The 17083-nt window shown below is 44.3% G+C and overlaps 1 protein-coding gene and 1 pseudogene across 2 annotated transcripts in view; one reads left to right on the plus strand and one right to left on the minus strand.

Annotated features, from left to right (window-relative positions):
• Positions 1 to 6075: 6075 nt before the first annotated feature.
• LOC311118069 (C-reactive protein-like) lies at positions 6076 to 7283 on the plus strand (the record flags this gene model as incomplete). Its single annotated transcript, XM_084157591.1, has 4 exons — positions 6076 to 6133; positions 6355 to 6457; positions 6601 to 6892; positions 7053 to 7283. 4 exons carry the CDS (start codon positions 6076 to 6078, stop codon positions 7281 to 7283), a joined length of 684 nt encoding a protein of 227 aa, XP_084013717.1.
• Positions 7284 to 11844: 4561 nt separating this feature from the next.
• LOC311118078 (metalloreductase STEAP4-like) overlaps positions 11845 to 17083 on the minus strand; it is a 24446-nt pseudogene continuing 19207 nt past the window's right edge. Inside the window, exons 2-5 of the transcript in view lie at positions 12845 to 13120; positions 12502 to 12808; positions 12231 to 12398; positions 11845 to 12000 (exon numbers count right to left, since the gene is read on the minus strand). The product of the transcript in view is annotated as a metalloreductase STEAP4-like (transcript). The remainder of the gene's footprint in view (positions 12001 to 12230; positions 12399 to 12501; positions 12809 to 12844; positions 13121 to 17083) is intronic.

Here is a 17083-nt window from a genome sequence, read left to right on the forward strand (position 1 = left end):
TCAGCCAACAATTGCGCAAGTTCTCCCACTTAAAAAGATGAGAGAGGCCTGTAATTTTCATCATAGGTACACGTCAACTATGACAGACAAAATGAGAAAAAAAAATCCAGAAAATCACATTGTAGGATTTGTAATGAATTTATTTGCAAATTATGGTGGAAAATAAGTATTTGGTCAATAACAAAAGTTTCTCAATACTTTGTTATATACCCTTTGTTGGTAATGACACAGGTCAAACATTTCTGTAAGTCTTCACAAGGTTTTCACACACTGTTGCTGGTATTTTGGCCCATTCCTCCATGCAGATCTCCTCTAGAGCAGTGATGTTTTGGGGCTGTCGCTGGGCAACACAGACTTTCAACTCCCTCCAAATATGTTCTATGGGGTTGAGATCTGGAGACTGGCTAGGCCACTCCAGGACCTTGAAATGCTTCTTACGAAGCCACTCCTTCGTTGCCCGGGCGGTGTGTTTGGGATCATTGTCATGCTGAAAGACCCAGCCACGTTTCATCTTCAATGTCCTTGCTGATGGAAGGAGGTTTTCACTCACGATACATGGCCCCATTCATTCTTTCCTTTACACGGATCAGTCGTCCTGGTCCCTTTGCAGAAAAACAGCCCCAAAGCATGATGTTTCCACCCCCATGCTTCACAGTAGGTATGGTGTTTTTTGGATGCAACCAGTATTCTTTGTCCTCCAAACACGACGAGTTGAGTTTTTACCAAAAAGTTATATTTTGGTTTCATCTGACCATATGACATTCTCCCAATCCTCTTCTGGATCATCCAAATGCACTCTAGCAAACTTCAGATGGGCCTGGACATGTACTGGCTTAAGCAGGGGGACACGTCTGGCACAGCAGGATTTGAGTCGCTGGCGGCGTAGTGTGTTACTGATGGTAGGCTTTGTTACTTTGGTCCCAGCTCTCTGCAGGTCATTCACTAGGTCCCCCCGTGTGGTTCTGGGATTTTTGCTCACTGTTCTTGTGATCATTTTGACCCCACGGTGTGAGATCTTGCGTGGAGCCCCAGATCGAGGGAGATTATCAGTGGTCTTGTATGTCTTCCATTTCCTAATAATTGCCCCCACAGTTGATTTATTCAAACCAAGCTGCTTACCTATTGCAGATTCAGTCTTCCCAGCCTGGTGCAGGTCTACAATTATGTTTCTGGTGTCCTTTGACAGCTCTTTGGTCTTGGCCATAGTGGAGTTTGGAGTGTGACTGTTTGAGGTTGTGGACAGGTGTCTTTTATACTGATAACAAGTTCAAACAGATGCCATTAATACAGGTAACGAGTGGAGGACAGAGGAGCCTCTTAAAGAAGAAGTTACAGGTCTGTGAGAGCCAGAAATCTTGCTTGTTTGTAGGTGACCAAATACTTATTTTCCACCATAATTTGCAAATGAATGGGCAAGTTGCAGCGGAGGGTGCAGAGTTGGTGGCCAGGGTAGGGGTAGCCAGGTGTTCGATGCTAATGCAGTACGCCACAGGATGTTTTTGTGCTGGCCAAGGGCAGTCAAGTCTGGGGTGAACCAGGGCCTATATCTGTTCTTAGTTCTTAGTAATTTTAACTATGAAAGAGAGAGCATCACTGGAGGTACCGATTGAGCTGGTCTCCGCGTGTAATGGGAGGTGGGACAAAGGATCTCTCTGAGGCTGGTTGAGCTGAACTTGGGGCTCTACAGTGACATTGTATAATAAGAACTAACCCAATCAGCAATAGGCTAGGCATATTGACATGGGAGAGAGGCATAACGCAATCACAGGTGTTATTCGAGAGGGCTAAGACAACCACTGGTAATGGCGTTGAAAGTTTGGGCTGAGGCTAAACAGATAAACAGGATGGGGTACCATGTAAAGGGACAGTCTAGCAGGCATTAGCTGTGTAGCTGAGTGATCATAAGGTCCAGTGAACAGCACTAAGTAAGTCCGGGAGCAGATCGTAGGCTGCTAAAGCACAGGCGAGCAGGAGGCACGGCTGTTGATTGCGCGTGCTAGCGGGCTGGGGCTAGCAGATGGATCTTCGTGGTCGTCGCAACGGGAAGCCTGTTGAAACCACATCAGACGATTACGTCGGCAGACCAGTCGTGATGGATCGGCGGGGCTCTGTGTCGACACTAGGAGGTTCCGTCCGGTTGACAGAGAGGTAGATAGCTGGGAGATGGGCCTGGCTCGAGGCCAGCTCAAGGCTAACTGGTACATCGGGAAGTGGTGCTTAGCAAACAACAGCCATTCGGTTGCAGCTAGCTAGTTGCGATGGTCCGGTGATAAGGTCCAGTGATACAGTGATTCCGGTAGAAAATCCGATATGCTCTGGGTCGATAGCACGCTGTGCAGACTGGCCGATAATTGTCCAGGCTAGAGCTGGCTGGTAGGTAGTGCAGGCCAAGGACAGTGGTGAAGACCGCTAACGGTGGCTAATAGCAAGTAGCTAGTTAGCTGGCTACTTTCAGCCGTAGGTTCTTGATAAAAATAAAGAAATAATAGAATCCGTTCCACATTGGGTGAGGCGGGTTGCAGGAAAGTGTGTGTTGTACGGAGCAGCATATGGGTATGATCAGTGTATAGAGCATGTGCATAACAACGAACCCCAGTGCCAGAAGACCCAGCTGTTTCCTGCACAGCGTCTAGCCAATCAGGGAAGCGCCTGATGTTAAACATACATAAACACTTACAATCAACATAAATAAATACGCAACATTGTATGAACATACATGTATGCATACATGTATGCAAACACACAGAGGTCTGACCTGTACTTGGTGCCTCTGTAGAGCTGCAGGAAGGAAGCCAGGACACCAGGCAGGTAACAGAGAAACAGCATGATCAGAGACATGATGGGACACACCTGGAGAGAACACACACACACACCTTGAACACCTGCAGAGGTTACAAACACACACACACAGAGGGCCTGTGGGCCAGTACCTCATCTTTCTCTCGAACGTGGCCTCTACCACTGGCAGCTGCTCTTCAGGCACCATCTGGGTGAGGCCTGTGACCACTTGAATGAAGTGGTGATGCAATGTTCCTTTGCTGAGGTTGAACTGGTCCACCACTCCCCTAAAACTTTCCTGGTTGGCCATCAGCCACAGGGAGGCCAACACCCTATTTTCAATGGGTCCACCTCTGAGACACTAGAGGAGCCAGGTCCTCACACAGTATCTGGAACAAAGCAAAATAAGAATCTGATAGATCTGTCTTTCAGCTGAGAACACTCAACAATCTTGAGTAATCTGTTATTCATTGGTGTTGTTGATTTACTGCACAATTGCAATGCAAAATCTGCCAGTAGATGGAGACAGTAGCCTATTGATAGGCAGCTTACAAAGTTTTACAGTGCAGAGTATCTTTAATGGTAGGATATAACATATGAGGATGGTGTTACTAAATTAATTAATCATTGGTAAATCATTACTTTTTACATCTGGACAGTGAAACATCATGTATTGGCCTATGTTTTGATATGGAAATATACTTTTTTTCCCCTTCTTGTAATTCAGTTGCATAAGAGGCAATTCTACTGACCAAACAACGCAAATGGAGACTGCAAAGCTGTGGTTGGCAAGCTAGCTAGATCATTGAGGCTGGGCTTGTTTGTATTATTAAAGAGGAGTATGCACATATCATAAATAATACATCTGATACAAAATATAATATGCGAATGTATTGCAAATTACCTGGAAGTTCTCCTGACCCATGCGAAACTGAGACCGAAAGGAGTGGTCACTTTATGTCGGGATCACCTCCTCCACATAATTCAGTATTCTACCGGACTCATCTTCAATCCCATATATAGCAACTGCTAGTAGGGGAAACAGTGCTTCAATAGGATCGGGAACTAAATCTAAAAAATCTTCCACAATTGCTGCAGCAAGGACAGCTGCTCTTCCTGCCACATCCATTTCAGTTTGCCAAGACTAACAGAAATGGAACGTTAAAAACGTTCAACAAACTCTGTTGAAAACAAACATAGTTTGCAGCAAGCATTCGCAAACCAAATCCTTGTTGAACACACCTCTGGTCTCCTCCTACCTCTCTGTCGGCCTCCAAGTCAAAACCCAGAAGACATAAATAATTGCTCAACTCTCATCTGCATTCTCCAGTGTTCCCCTCAAAGTGGTACCCCATTTTATCTACCTCGGTGCTGCCCTCTCAACTATGCCCTCTCCCCTATGTGCTCCCTTGGCAACAAAATCCACACTATTTAGAATCCTGGGCTAACCTGGAAGGACAGAGTACCCAACATCGAGATCTTCGCCAACACCAAGTAGTCCTGCATTGAGGCAAGCATGGTTAAACGACACCTTTACTGGCTCGGCCACGTGATCCACATGCCTGATCACGCCTCCCCTGCTAAGTTCTCTACCGTCAACTCAACACAGCCAAACACTCCGCTGGAGGACATGCTGAAGCGCTGCGACATACATCCCTCTAGCCTGGAAATCCTAGCACTGGTCAGGTGCACCTGGCAGTACACCTGTGCCAGAGGGGTTTAGCGCCTGGAAGACACTATCTTACAAAGGAGATTCAAGAGACACACCCAGAGACACCAATACGCAGCCGGGATAATGCAATTCGACGGCCAACACAGCTGCACCAGTGTTGTTCTCGCATCGGCCTCCACAAGCCAGATGAAGTGGCACAAGCGGCAAAAGATCTAACCCACCCATCCCCAAGGGGAGCGTCGTCATCATCGTCTTCGAGGGACAACCAATATGGTGTTTGTGTGTGTTTGTTTATGTGCGTGATACTAATTAAAAAATCAACGACGTATGTTTTTATAGTGTGTGATTTTTTGAAAATCAATTATGGTTTAAATGCCAGGATGTTATACTCCTTTCGGCTCTTCATCTAGTAGAATTCGATGCACACTATTCCACAATGTATTTGAAGAGGTGGGCTGTGATTTGCGGTTGTGGCATGCTGCATGCTTTTTACTAAACGGTACTTGCTAAATAGTATGCCACGATGAGTACATAGTAGGAAGTTTAAGTATGTAGTACGTTAGTATCTGTATTTGGACACGGCAACTCTCAGGAAACAGAAAAGCTCTGTCTGTCTGTTTTTCAAAACTATCTATCTCATCCGAGGATAGCTGTCCATTTCCTCTGCAGTCAGTGAAACAGGATCAGAGACATGACACCCAATACCTATATAGTGCACTACTTTCACTGCACCAAATACCCTAGTTTCACTCCTAATAATAACTACAGTATTTTATCTCTGAACACTCCCCCCTCCCATACACCCAATGGGTCGTGGTCAAAAGTAGTGCACTAATAAGGGAATAGGGTCCCATTTGGGATGCAGGCACAATATGCCTTCAGGACAAATGAACGTTTGAAACCATTAACTTTATCCAGGGAGAACCTGTGTCTGTTATCCATCTACAGAGATGTTGCCTGACAGGAAACAATATATCCCCAAGAGCAGGATGAAGTGTATCCTAGACACTGAAGCCAGTTTAGCAATTTTCAACCTAGTGTTTAAAGTTAGGATTTGGGAATGGTAAACTAATCCTAGATATGCACCGGTTCTACGGTAAGTAGAAGATTAATAGCATACAGGGCAAGCCATGCGACAGAAAAAAGTAATTGATTGAGTTAATAATGAACATAGAGGACTCATCATGGATGTAACCCGTTTCTGTATGGACATTGCCATTTGGGGCTTCCACCACCAATATTAGCTTTATGCTTTTTTTCAAATACAAAAGCAGAAGAAAATGGACTACTTTAAAATGGAGATGGCCTCAATGGCACTTCCCTTGTTCTCACAGACGCCAAACTGAAATATACAAAGATGGGTCCTCTAACTAACTCTATGGACCAGACTTGAACATAACTCTTTCAACTAGCTGCCTTGAACGCAGCTCCTCTATTAACTCAACGTGCACCAGCTGCTACTCATTGCCAGTCAGCCTCCACACCTGTCCTCACTCTCCTTCATCACCACTGCCACCACTACTTATATCTGATCAAACTAACATTCTTTCTCTCTGTTCTGCAGTGCATGACACTGTTATAGAAGCAGTTAATTGATTAAGAAAAACATTTTTTATCCTTACCCAATGGAGAAATTCCTACTAGTACTTGTGGTGATTACAACATGCTGTGCTGTACCTCAAGGTAAGATAGTCACTGTGTTAACGGTAATGAAAGTAAATAACCAACTTATTTAGTCATGTTGGGGATTTTGTTTGGTCAGTATTTAAACTCCCGCCAGAGTGTGAAATTTGTAGCAATTTTTCTAAGTTGGGTGAAATGTAAATATTTAAGACTACATAGACCTAAAGGTGAAATTTAAAAAGCTGTTTTGATCAGGTAACTTTACTACATTCTGTCTGCAGACCTCTCAGGTAAGATGTTGACCTTTCCACAAGAGACCAACACAGCTCACGTGAGACTAATGACCTCTCGAGAGAAGTTCACTGCCATCACCGTTTGTCTCCGGTAAACACTGCCATCTCACACACTTAAACTGAATATTTTTTTTTATTGACTGTTTAACTTATTAAAACAAATGGATGGTATGTGAACTTTTTGCTAACTGTATGATATCCATGAACCTTAACAGTTTCTTCCTGTCTCTCCAGGTTCTTCACGGACCTTAGAAGGAACCACATCCTGTTCTCTCTTGCCACACCTACTAAAGATGACGCTTTTGTCATCTTCAAGAGGACTGCGGCAGGCGAACTCGAACAACGTTCCAAGAACGGCGTAGCAATCTTTGATGGCCAGGACTACACCCTCAACAGCTGGCACTCTATCTGTGCCACCTGGGCCTCTGAGACAGGCCTTGGACAGCTGTGGCTGGATGGCAAACCCAGCACCAGGAAATTCCTCCAATCTGAAGCCATCAAAGGAAAAACCATCGTCCTTGGACAGGTAGGATTAGTACAAAACCATGGCTGTTTTAAAACGAAACCCTATTCCCCATACAGTGTTACTTTTCGCCACATACAGTAGTGCTCTAGTGAAATAAAGCATTTAACACTGAACTGAACAAGCAAGTATTCTATTACTGAACAAATGTTTCCTGTTTCAGGAGCAGGTTAAGTTTGGCAGGTTTTTTGCCCGGCAGCAGTCGTTCGTTGGCATGCTGACTGATGTCCACATGTGGGACAACATGCTGTCTCCCTGTGAGATCCAGAGGTATACTAACCAGACAAATTTCACCCCTGGAAACGTTCTCAGCTGGGGGGCCCTGGACTTCCAGATTTCAGATCGAGTACTGCTGGAGAACAAGCAGTCTGACTGTAACCATTCAAACTTTTAATAAACCAAATCAATTTTCTATCATGCTGTCTGGTAATTCACAATTGCAATGCCATACTGGTCTTTCTGGACTAGCCCTATCTGTTGTGTGTACAGTATACCATAAGGAACTGACATTCTCCCTACAGTAGACTACAATTAACACCAGCAATTGGATGAGCGTAACACACCCACCAGCAATATGTTAGAGTAATATACAAACTCTCGCCCAAAGCAGAACATTAAACCAGAGGCATCGTATTATCCAGCATCTACAGCGTTATTTACAAACTATCTGCAATTTTAGGTGGGTAGGGTTAGTTTTCAACATTTGAGATCATACTGATAATTGGCGTGTTGGCGCAGCTAAATTTTGTCCCCATAATGCAACACGCTTTGAAAGGCGGTGGCCAAAGAAATGCGTTCACGAAGGCTGTTTACCATTTAGGGTTCCTGTCTGCTTAATGGGGTGGCACTCCCATAGACCCCAATGTGATCGCCGCTGGGTCTGGTCTACTTAGTTAATCGACTTCAATTGAACCAGCGTGTGGGATGTCTCGATTGGTCTCTGGCGGTGACCAACCATGGTCGTCACCGCCTTTCAAAGTGTTACATTATGGATAAAAATCTTCAGACTTGCGCCTACATGTCGACTTGCGTGAACTTCACAAAAAACGTGTGATGAAAGGTCATGCAGTTTGATCGTCTCCTTCAAGCTGCTGCAGTTGCTTTTCAGCAACATGGAGCCATCTGCATTGTGGGAGGCACTATTTGTCAACCAATCAAATTTTTTTTTTGGGGGTTTGAGAACGCAACTGTGACTAACAGGAACCAACTTTGCCGCGATTCTAAAGCTACAGGGAATACAAATGAGTAGGGGTGTAACGATTCGTTTTAACAACTATTCGATTTGTATCACGATTCGTGGTTGTCGATACGATTCAAGGACGATATTGGTTCATTTAGAACGATACGATCCGAAACGATTCAGTGACTTGAAATCGATTCAGTAACCTTTTAGCCAAAAATTCAACCAGTGTGACTGAAATAAATACCTGGATACTGGACAGTGCAGGTGAAGTTTCCTAGATTCCTGTTTCTTGTAAGGACCGCAATGGTGGCTTGATAATTTCTCGCTCGTCGGCTTCTCCTCTGTCGTCCGCCATGCTATGTTTTGTCTTGGCGCCTTTGCGCTGCTGCTTGCGCGATGACGTCACGGATAGGCAGACTGAATCGAGTAATGTTTAAAGCCTTTATCATTAAAAGTGCTAAGAAAAAACATCCATATAAACAGGGGTGCACAAATTTTTCAGTGAGTTACTCAGGTGAGTACCAGCAGATGGTGTCTGGTACTCACCCCATATGTAGCGTGGTCTTAAGTGCAGTCTTCCTCACTGTCCTCCGTGCCGCCACCACTGTCCTCTGCTTCAGCTTCCTGCATGGTAGATGATGAAGATGCTGCAGATGCACCTCCCTGTCCTTCGTTGAGCCTCCGATTAGCTGTCTCCGTCAACAGCAGGCTTTGGGTCAAATGTCTCTGTGGTCTGCTTTGACAGGTGAATGTGCATCAGTGCTGAGAGACGAGCATGTGACAGACGAGATCTGTACTTTTTATTATGTTGAGATGTGAGAATCCCCTCTCACAAGCTGCACTGCTTAAAGGCAGTGTAAGAGACAGCTTAACCACCTTGTTGATGTTGGAGTAAGCATCTGGGTTACTTGTATTTACTATTTGGACCAAGTCAATCACAGAAAAGGCTCCCATGCGTTTTCCTGCCTGCTTTAAGCGCATCCATTCTGTCACAGTGGTATCTTTGTCAAGTTGCAAGGTGGCCTCATATTTCTTGAGAATGCTGCAAACTGTTGTTTCCAAAACTGTGGAGGTCTTGCATTTCCTGAGGCCATGTTGAAGGATCAAATACTAAGAATGACTTGAGGGAGTCATATCTGATTTCAAACTCTTCAATTAACCCCCTGAGTATTGTCTCTGTCAGCATTGGAAACAGTGTGTGCCCTGTGGCTTTCACCATCAAGCAGAAGTGTGAATTGTCCAATGGCCACCATGAGTTCATCCTTACATTCTCCAATGGTCAGCTTTTCCTTCTGAAACCTAATGGATGTGGTGTTCAAAATGTTGCAAATGTCAAGCATGTTTGACAGAAAGCACTGAAAACGCTCTGTGCAGATATGCTGCAAGTCACTGTTATCACTCGTAACCAGTTGCATTTTAATGGCTGGCAATAGTCTTGATATTTTTAACAGTGTTTCATGCCTCCATGCAGACCATCTGATATTATGAAACTTACCCAGCGTCACAAAGGAGATCCCATTTTCTTCACATAGCTTATTCAGTGCAGCAGTTTTTTTTTCTCCACCTTTTTGTAAATAACACTGCAGCAGCTTGACCACAGAGCGATTAAATGTCTCACAGTAAGGAACGTTGCGATCAGCTGATTTCGCGCAATTCTCCAGTGTGTGTGCGGTGCACAGAATGTGCACAAGGGAGTCTCCAACCGCAGCAAGTTTCCGGATTTTTGGCACAATGCCGTTGTAGATACCTACGTTGACAGCAGCCCCGTCTGTGCACACAGCGACCAACTTTGTTGTCCAGTCATCCAAGCCTGTGTCCTGAAAAGTCTCACAAGTCCGTCTGTTATGGCCTGTGCGGTTCGGTCAGCACCCAATTCAATCAGTCCAATAAAGTCCGAAGTAAACTCTCCGTTGCTGGACACTGACACAATGTAAACGATTTCCTGCTCAGTTTTTGTGATGTCCTCAGATCCATCAAAAAGCAGCCCCCAAAATTCAGCAGACTGCAACTTGGCTCGTAACTCCCCGCTGATGGTGTGAGCGATGCTCTGCATGATCCGTGTGCCCCCTTCACGTGAATGATATGTATATATATTTACTCCTAGCCGCTTCAGTAAAGGAACATCCTCAGAATAGGAAGACATGGGACGTGCGTGTTTAGCTTTATGGAAGGCGAGGAGAAAAATATTAAACAGAGCTTGCCGCTGTTCTTCATTCAGCTTGTCTCGCCATCTGGCAAGTGGGCGACTGGACATTTCTTCTCGGCTAGCTTGTTTAGCAATGGCTTGCGCCACATTCGTGTGCTCCTTGCTCTTTTCATGTTTGTCAAATAAAGGATGCTTGAAATTCTTTGAGCCTTTTATAAAATGCACCTGTTTTGTCTGCTAGATGTGGATTTGAGCGGCAAATCTTGCACCACATTTCAGTGCGCTCATCGTTAGCTTCAAGCCACTGCACATCTTGGAGCCACTTTTCCGAAAAAAGTATTTTCTTCGGCTCTGGCTCCAGTTGGCGTTTCTTTGTAGGTGGCGAAACGCCAAAGAAGCTGCTTAATGTCTGTTGCTTTTTGGACATCCCTGACAGTAGTTGACAAGCAACATGTCATGTGTAAGGTTAGATGAGAAGATCGGTCAAGTACGCAAAGGCGCGTAGTAACACAAGTGGCATTACGCATTCCTGATTTTTGTCGCGCTTGCGTACCTGCGTACCAGTTATGTGCACCCCTGCATATAAAGTCTGACGTGCTTAAATCCAATGGGTTATTTCCTAGTATCGATACAATCGATTTATTACATTTTAAAACGATGTTAGATCGATATATGTTGTCCAAAAGGCCAACTCGCCGAGCACAGATCGATGTAGTTGGATCATAGGAATATAAATCGATACATCGATGTAGTAGATGGATCGTTACACCCCTACAAATGAGTGAAATTAGAGACTTTAACTGACTTAATTGTACATACGGTTTCAGTGAAGTTCATTTAACCATTTTTAGAAACAATAGCTATGTTGACACTGCCATGTTCTGAGCCTTGCGGTTGGAAAACCATTATGGTGTCTGACTTGTCTGTTGCAGATACACCTCCCTCCACTTTACTCGCTGACTTCCGTCTACTTCGTTAACCTTAATGTTGGAACACAGATGTAACCCCACTTACTGCATTGCCAAAGAGGGCCTTTATCAAATTCAGACCAATGTTACGCACCCAGAAAAATAATGGATTACAAATCAACCCGGCTTATGGAAACAAGTTGTCTAGATAAATTGATTATTGTGAGGAGACTGAACACTTTATTTCATTATCCAAGTATCAGTTCATAGTCCGCATGTTGCCTTAATACAATGTAAATATTATTACATAACTATCTGAAAGCTGTAATGGATAAGTTTGTAGTTGCAATTTTAAATACAATAAATGTTTTGGATCACATTTGTTTGTCCAAAACGAGTCACCTATAATTACTTTGTTTGCTGTTACACTTGCCAATACAATTATTAAAAGTTGCTTTTATTCTGTCTTGCCCACTCTAGTGATGCATTCTACTTCATCAATGTAACAACTGATGACAATTAAGAATGATAGGACTGTCATTTGCAGTTTTATACAAATATTTTTTTCAGTGCAACCAATGACAAGTTAATTTAGTCCTGCGTGAGAGCAGACGATCAATAACTTTCTAAATCACGTAACCACTGGAAAACCAGTGGTGAGGAGAAACTCTCAGGAAAAAATTATAATAATACCGCTGTCCATGTTTACCAAAGAGATCTATCTGGGGACCAGCACCACAGAGGGAAGGACCAGACACTGCATGTAGCCCGGTGGGGTGTACCACTTGTAGGTGGAGGAACACAGGAACTTGTTCTAGCCATACAGTAAGCCTTGGGCTGTATACAACCGCAGAGTCAGGTGGCCCAGCTTGGACTGGTGGGGGAGAGCGCACACACTATAAGTGTCTCCAGTGATCAAATTATGACTTATTGATTTAACAACCATTTTTACAGCTCTGATAGTTGAAGCAATGTTATCTACAGCGCCATGACTCAGCAGGAAATTCTCAGAGAAACACGTTCTCAGAAGCGAATGAGTGATAACAGAGGGGGTTAGATCATGACATACATACACGCAAGCACACAAACACACGTTCCTTGTACCTGAACGAAGCTGAACTCCCTCCAGCTGAGCGCTGCTCCTACAGATGGCAGGGAGGTGATCACCAGCAGGACGTAGAGACAGAAGCCCAGGATCCCCAGGACAAAGGAGTCTGTGCCCCAGGCCTCTGTGTTGTCGAACTCAAATGGAGTGGTCTTATTGGCCTTCGTCTGAGAGAGACAACGAGAGGCTGGTAAAAACGAGTTACATTAGATACAGTATCATCTTTATCCCTGTCACAGGAACACACATACTCGTCCCGAGTTCTCCTACCTCATTGACAACCTGTGAGATAAGTGTGTGTTGTATGGAGCAGCATATGGGTATGATCAGTGTATAGAGCACGTGCATATCAACGAACCCCAGTGCCAGAAGACCCAGCTGTTTCCTGCACATCGTCCAGCCAATCAGGGAAGCCCCCGATGTTAAACATACATACACACTTATAATCAACATAAATGTATGCACAAACACACAGAGGTCTGACCTGTACTTTGTGCCTCTGTAGAGCTGCAGGAAGGAAGCCAGGACACAAGGCAGGTAACAGAGACCTCATGATCAGAGACACGATGGGACACTCCTGCAGAGGTTACAAACACACACAGAGGGCCTGTACCTTGTTTGCCAGCAAGACCATGATTCTGAAGAAGATGTCATTGCCCTGGGTGACGTATGCGTAGATGATGTCTCTGATCAGCAGGTAGAAGAAGGCAGTGCTGAGGCTGATGGCGATGCGCAGGGGGAGCCTCCACTGGGGGAACAGCTGCAAGGGGAAGTCCTCCAGCTCCCGGGCTGCTGAGAGAGAGCCCCTGTCCAGGGCACTGAAACCCAGCTTGGTGGCTATTGCCATCACCACCTGCTTGGCCTCCACACTGTCTCTGCAGATACACACCTGACATATACAGTACCAGTCAAAAGTTTGGACACACCTACTCATTCAAGGGTTACCTCTGCTGCAGAGGATAAGTTCATTGGAGTTACCAGCCTCAGAAATTGCAGCCCAAATAAATGCTTCACAGAATTCAAGTCCCAGACATATCTCAACATCAACTGTTCAGAGGGGACTGTGTGAATCAGGCCTTCGTGGTCGAATTGCTGCAAAGAAACCACTACTAAAGGACACCAATAAGAAGAAGAGACCTGCTTGGGCCAACAAACAAGAGCAATGGACATTAGACCGGTGGAAATCTGTCCTTTGGTCCAAATTGGAGATTTTTGGTTCGAACCGCCGTGTCTTTGTGAGACGCGGTATGGGTGAATGGATGATCTCCGCATGTGTAGTTCCCACCGTAAAGCATGGAGGAGGAGGTGTGATGGTGTGGGGGTGCTCTGTGGGGGTGCTCACTGTCAGTGATTTATTTAGAATTCAAGGCACACTTAACCAGCATGGCTACCACAGCATTCTACAGCGATACGCCATCCCATCTGGTGTGGGCTTAGTGGGACTATAATTTGCTTTTCAAAAGGACAATGACCCAACACACCTCCAGGCTGTGTAAGGGCTATTTTACCAAGAAGGAGAGTGATGGAGTGCTACATCAGATGACCTGGCATCCACAATCCCCCGACCTCAACCCAGTTGAGATGGTTTGGGGTGAGTCGGACCGCAGAGTGAAGGATAAGCAGCCAACAAGTGCTCAGCATATGTGGGAACTCCTTCAAAACTGTTGGAAAAGCATTCCAGGTGAAGCTGATTGACAGAATGCCAAGAGTGTGCAAATCTGTCATCAAGGCAAAGAGTTAGAAGAATCTCAAATATAAAATATATTTAGATGTTTAACACTTTTTTTGGTTACTACATGATTCCATACATATTATTTCATAGTTGTGATATCTTCACTACTATTCTACAATGTAGAAAAGAGTGAAAAATAAAGAAAAACCCTTGAATGAGTAGGTGTGTCCAAACTTTTGACTGGTACTGTATATACAGTTGAAGTCGGAAGTTTACATACACCTTAGCCAAATACATTTAAACTCAGTTCTTCAATTCCTGACATTTAATCCTAGTAAATATTCCCTGTTTTAGGTCAGTTAGGATCACCACTTTATTTTAAGAATGTGAAATGTCAGAATAATAGTAGAGAATTATTTATTTCAGCTTCTATTTCTTTCATCACATTCCCAGTGGGTCAGAAGTTTACATACACTCAATTAGTATTTGGTAGCATTGCCTTATAAATTGTTTTACTCGGGTCAAACGTTTCGGGTAGCCTTCCACAAGCTTCCCACAATATGTTAGGTGAATTCTGGCCCATTCCTCCTGACAGAGCTGGTGTAACTGAGTCAGGTTTGTAGGCTTCCTTGCTCGTACACGCTTTTTCAGTTCTGCCCACACATTTTCTATAGGATTGCGGTCAGGGCTTTGTGATGGCCACTCCAATACCTTGACTTTGTTGTCCTTAAGCCATTTTGCCACAACTTTGGAAGTATGCTTGGGGTCATTGTCCATTTGGAAGACCCATTTGTGACCAAGCTTTAACTTCCTGACTGATGTCTTGAGATGTTGCTTCAATATATCCATATACTTTTCCTTCCTCATGATGCCATCTATTTTGTGAAGTGCACCAGTTCCTCCTGCAGCAAAGCACCCCCACATTATGATGCTACCACCCCCGTGCTTCACGGTTGGGATGGTGTTCTTCGGCTTGCAAGCATCCCCTTTTTCCTCCAAACATAACGATGGTCATTATGGCCAAACAGTTCTATTTTTGTTTCATCAGACCAGAGGACATTTCTCCAAAAAGTATGATCTTTGTCCCCATGTGCAGTTGCAAACCGTAGTCTGGCATTTTTGGGCGGTTTTGGAGCAGTGGCATCTTACTTGCTGAGCGGCCTTTCAGGTTATGTCGATATAGGACTTGTTTTACTGTGGATATAGATACTTTTGTACCTGTTTCCTCCAGCATCTTCACAAGGTCCTTTGCTGTTGTTCTGGGATTGATTTGCACTTTTCGGCCCAAAGTACGTTCATATCTAGGAGACAGAATGTGTCTCCTTCCTGAGCAGTATGACGGCTGCGTGGTCCCATGGTGTTTATACTTGCGTACTACTGTTTGTACAGATAAACGTGGTACCTTCAGGCATTTGGAAATTGCTCCCAAGGATGAACCAGACTTGTGGAGGTCTATAATTTTTTTGACTGATTTCTTTTGATTTTCCCATGATGTCAAGCAAAGAGGCACTGGGTTTGAAGGTAGGCCTTGAAATACATCCACAGGTACACCTCCAATTGACTCAAATGATGTCAATTAGCCTATCAGAAGCTTCTAAATCCATTACATCATTTTCTGGAATTTTCCAAGCTGTTTAAAGGCACAGTCAACTTAGTGTGTGTAAACTTCTGACCCACTGGAATTGTGATACAGTGAATTATAAGTGAAATAATCTGTCTGTAAACAATTGTTGGAAAAACTAGTCCTAACCGACTTGCCAAACTATAGTTTGTTAACAAGAAATGTGTGGTGGTTGAAAAACAAGTTTTAATGACTCCTACCTAAGTGTACAGTCGTGGTCAAAAGTTTTGAGAATGACACAAGTATTGGTCTTCACAAAGTTTTCTGCTTCAGTGTTTTTAGATATTTTTGTCAGATGTTACTATGGTATACTGAAGTATAATTACAAGCATTCCATAAGTGTCAAAGGCTTTTATTGACAATTACATGAAGTTTATGCAAAGAGTCAATATTTGCAGTGTTGACCCTTCTTTTTCAAGACCTCTGCAATCCGCCCTGGCATGCTGTCAATTAACTTCTGGGCCACATCCTGACTGATGGCAGCCCATTCTTGCATAATCAATGCTTGGAGTTTGTCAGAATTTGTGGGTTTTTGTTTGTCCACCCGCCTCTTGAGGATTGACCACAAGTTCTCAATGGGATTAAGGTCTGGGGAGTTTCCTGGCCATGGACCCAAAATGTCGGTGTTTTGTTCCCTGAGCCACTTAGTTATCACTTTTGCCTTATGGCAAGGTGCTCCATCATGCTGGAAAAGGCATTGTTCGTCACCAAACTGTTCTTGGATGGTTGGGAGAAGTTGCTCTCGGAGGATATGTTGGTACCATTCTTTATTCATGGCTGTGTTCTTAAGCAAATTGTGAGTGAGCTCACTCCCTTGGCTGAGAAGCAACCCCACACATGAATGGTCTCAGGATGCTTTACTGTTGGCATGACACAGGACTGATGGTAGTGCTCACCTTGTCTTCTCCGGAAAAGCTTTTTTCCTGATGCCCCAAACAATCGGAAAGGCGATTCATCAGAGAAAATGAGTTTACCCCAGTCCTCAGCAGTCCAATCCATGTACCTTTTGCAGAATATCAGTCTGTCCCTGATGTTTTTCCTGGAGAGAAGTGGCTTCCTCGCTGCCCTTCTTGACACCAGGCCATCCTCCAAAAGTCTTCGCCTCACTGTGCATGCAGATGCACTCACACCTGCCTGCTGCCATTCCTGAGCAAGCTCTACACTGGTGGTGCCCCGATCCCACAGCTGAATCAACTTTAGGAGACAGTCCTGGCGCTTGCTGGACTTTCTTAGGCGCCCTGAAGCCTTCTTCACAACAATTGAACCTCTCTTCTTGATGATCCGATGAATGGTTGATTTAGGTGCAATCTTACTAGCAGTAATATCCTTGCCTGTGAAGCCCTTTTTGTGCAAAGCAATGATGACGGCACGTGTTTCCTTGCAGGTAACCATGGTTAACAGAGGAAGAACAATGATTTCAAGTACCACCCTCCTTTTAAAGCTTCCAGTCTGTTATTCTAACTCAATCAGCATGACAGAGTGATCTCCAGCATTGTCCTCGCCAACACTCTCACCTGTGTTAACGAGAGAATCACTGACATGATGTCAGCTGGTCCTTT

This window comes from Coregonus lavaretus (genome assembly GCF_964263955.1).
Source record: "Coregonus lavaretus genome assembly, chromosome: 3".
Taxonomy (NCBI): domain Eukaryota; kingdom Metazoa; phylum Chordata; class Actinopteri; order Salmoniformes; family Salmonidae; genus Coregonus; species Coregonus lavaretus.